Source organism: Protobothrops mucrosquamatus, unplaced genomic scaffold (assembly GCF_001527695.2).
Source record: "Protobothrops mucrosquamatus isolate PMUCROS unplaced genomic scaffold, P.Mucros_1.0 scaffold2401, whole genome shotgun sequence".
Lineage (NCBI taxonomy): Eukaryota > Metazoa > Chordata > Lepidosauria > Squamata > Viperidae > Protobothrops > Protobothrops mucrosquamatus.
In genome coordinates, this window is record NW_015388473.1 from 150,946 (window position 1) to 153,705 (window position 2,760).

Sequence of the window (2,760 nt, forward strand, 5' to 3'; positions counted from 1 at the left end):
AAGGCACCCTCCCGTAAAGAAGCGTTTATAATTCCCTGGAGCCAGGCTCGTGTACCCTCCCGAGCCGCCAGTACCAGCCAGGAGGGACACGGATCCAATAAACATGTGGTTGCATTCAGCCTCCCCAGGATCCTGTCCACGTCCTCGGGAGCCACAGAGTCAAACTCCTCCCATATAATAGTCTCAAGACCTGCTCCCGTCACCTCCCCCGGGGCCACCCAGTCGGAGTCTAAACCCTCTCGGATCCGAGCGACTTTGTCATACAGATATTGAGCAAAATCCTCAGCCCTCCCCACCAGGGGGTCCCCCCCCCTCAACTGAAGGAGGGAGCGGGTCACCCTGAAGAGGGTGGCCGGGCGATTATCTGATGACGCAATGAGGGTGGAGTAGTAATTAGACCTCGCCACCCTCATTGCCACATGGTAGGATCTAACATGTATCCTTACCTGTGGTTCCTGTTGTCCATCTCATTCAGCAGGACCAGGCACTGAGCTTCAGCTGCCGTGATCGCTGCATAGCAGCCAGAGATCTGAGTCACACAAAAGTGCAAATACATACAAGTAGTCCTCAACTTACAACAGTTCGTTTGATGACCGTTCAAAGTTACAACAGCACTGAAAAAAGGACCATTTTTCATAGTTTCGACCTTCGTAGCATCCCCAGGATCGTGTGATGAGAATTCAGGTGCTTGGCAACTAACTCATATTTATGACCGTGTCCCAAGGTCACATGATCCCATTTTGCGGCCTTCTGATCAGCCAAGTCAGTGGGGGAAGCCAGATTCACTTAACAACCACGTTATTAGCTTAGCAGCTGCAGGGATTCACTTAACAAATGAGGCAAAAAAAATTCTCTAAAGTGGGCCAAAACTCACCTAACAAAAGTCTCGCTTAGTAACATAAATTTTTGGCTCAATAGTGTCCGTAAGTCAAGGACTACGTGTGTATATCCTTCTTTTATTGTGTTTTTTTTTTTAACTCTAGGTGAAATGTTAGTATATGTCATAAGTCCATGTATGTTACACCATGTGGTACATAACTCTCTTCCGTGAATTATCTGTGCTTGGGATTAAAAAAAGCTTTTTTTCTCCCTGCAGTCAAAGAGAAGCTGACAGCCGATCCTGACAGCGAGATCGCCACCACGAGTTTACGAGTGTCGCTCATGTGTCCGGTAATGTCTGCCAGCAGCGCTCACTGTTAGTCTTTTTATGGTTTGGGGGGAAAAAGTCGACTTGCTTAATACCAAGAGAAACCCCATAAAATGCATTTATGACTGGACTGTTTTCCACCCCAGAAACATCTATACAGGCAGTCGTCTATTTAAAACCCTAATGAAACCTTCCCTTGTGGTTGTGGCTTGACATGATTTTATAATCTTTTTGTGCTGGCTGTTAGAACACAGCCGTCATAAAATGAACCAAAGACAGCTTTGCGAAGCGCTGGGAGTGAATACAGGAAGTCCTCGACTTATGACCACAGCCGAGCCCCAGATTTACGCCACAAAGCGAGACATTTGTTAAATGAATTTTGCCCCATTTTACGGCTTTCCTTGCCATACTTGTTACGTGAATTGCCACTGATGTTCAAATTAGTAACACAGTTGTGAAGCAGATCGGGCTTCCTCCGATGACTTTGCTTGTCAGAGGGTCACAGAAGGGGAATCACATGACCACCCACCACCCCCCAGGACGCTGAAACCGTCATAAATACGAGTCGGTTGCCAAGTGTCCAAATTTTGATCCCCTGAGCCTGGGGATGCTGCAATGGTCGTAACTCTGAAAAACGGATGTCAGAATCCAATTATATTTCATTTCTAGCTACCTACTCTGATAAAAACCCATTTCTTACTCTCTCTGGATTCTGTCATACTACGAAGGGGAAGGGGGATGAGCAGGGGCGGGTTATGACTCTCACTTCCTTCATTAAACTACAAAGTGACTGGATGTGGATTCTCATCAAAAGGACTGACCATAACAATATCGCCATCGCCTTTCATCTACTCTCTCTCTGAAGTCTCCCTTTTGCGGGCAGTGAGGGAAAAGGGGGGGGGGACAATGCAGCACCTGGGATCTGGGAAAAGAGAGGATGAGTGATCATCACCCGGAAGAAATGTGGGGTGGGGGGCTGCTTGGGAACACTTTAAAACAATTGAAGGATGGGAGAGAATTCCCCGGATCCTGTCTAGCACGCCTGCAATCATTTTCTCTTAATAAAGATGCCTGTTGGAAGAGACATTCCAAGAATTCTGTCTTCTTAAGATGTAAAGTGAGGTGGGTCGTTAACAACGGTCGTCAATCACGTTTTTGACTGCCGCTGTAACTTTGGAAGGATTCCTTAGAGTGGGTTTTAGCTACACTCGTAGAACGCAGTCACAAGAACTGCAGGATGCTGCTGCAAAGAGCCATAAATTGTGTGATTTGACACTGGAATGTGCTGCAGGCCCCAGCGTTTGAGGGATGGCGAAGCACATAACGAGGACGCCCTGTTGAGAGGGGATCCCCCACTGCAGGGGTCTGGGTCCTCCTGAAGCAACTCACCCTCCCCATCCCTTTCCTCCCCCCGCCAGCTGGGCAAGATGCGGCTGATCGTTCCCTGTCGTGCCTTTACCTGCACCCACCTCCAGTGCTTCGACGCGGCCCTGTACCTGCAGATGAACGAGAAGAAGCCCACCTGGACGTGTCCTGTCTGTGACAAGAAGGCTCCCTACGAGGGATTGATCATTGACGGGTAAGGCTGGGGAGGCCGGGGGCTCCCTGTTCTC

General features: G+C 48.7%; 1 protein-coding gene across 1 annotated transcript in view; it reads left to right on the top strand.

Annotated features, from left to right (window-relative positions):
• The window catches only part of PIAS3 (protein inhibitor of activated STAT 3), a 29,221-nt gene that overhangs the window by 15,450 nt on the left and 11,011 nt on the right, over window positions 1–2,760 (top strand). Inside the window, exons 7-8 of the mRNA XM_029285870.1 lie at window positions 1,097–1,170; window positions 2,566–2,726. Coding sequence (XP_029141703.1) covers window positions 1,097–1,170; window positions 2,566–2,726 — 235 coding nt within the window. The remainder of the gene's footprint in view (window positions 1–1,096; window positions 1,171–2,565; window positions 2,727–2,760) is intronic.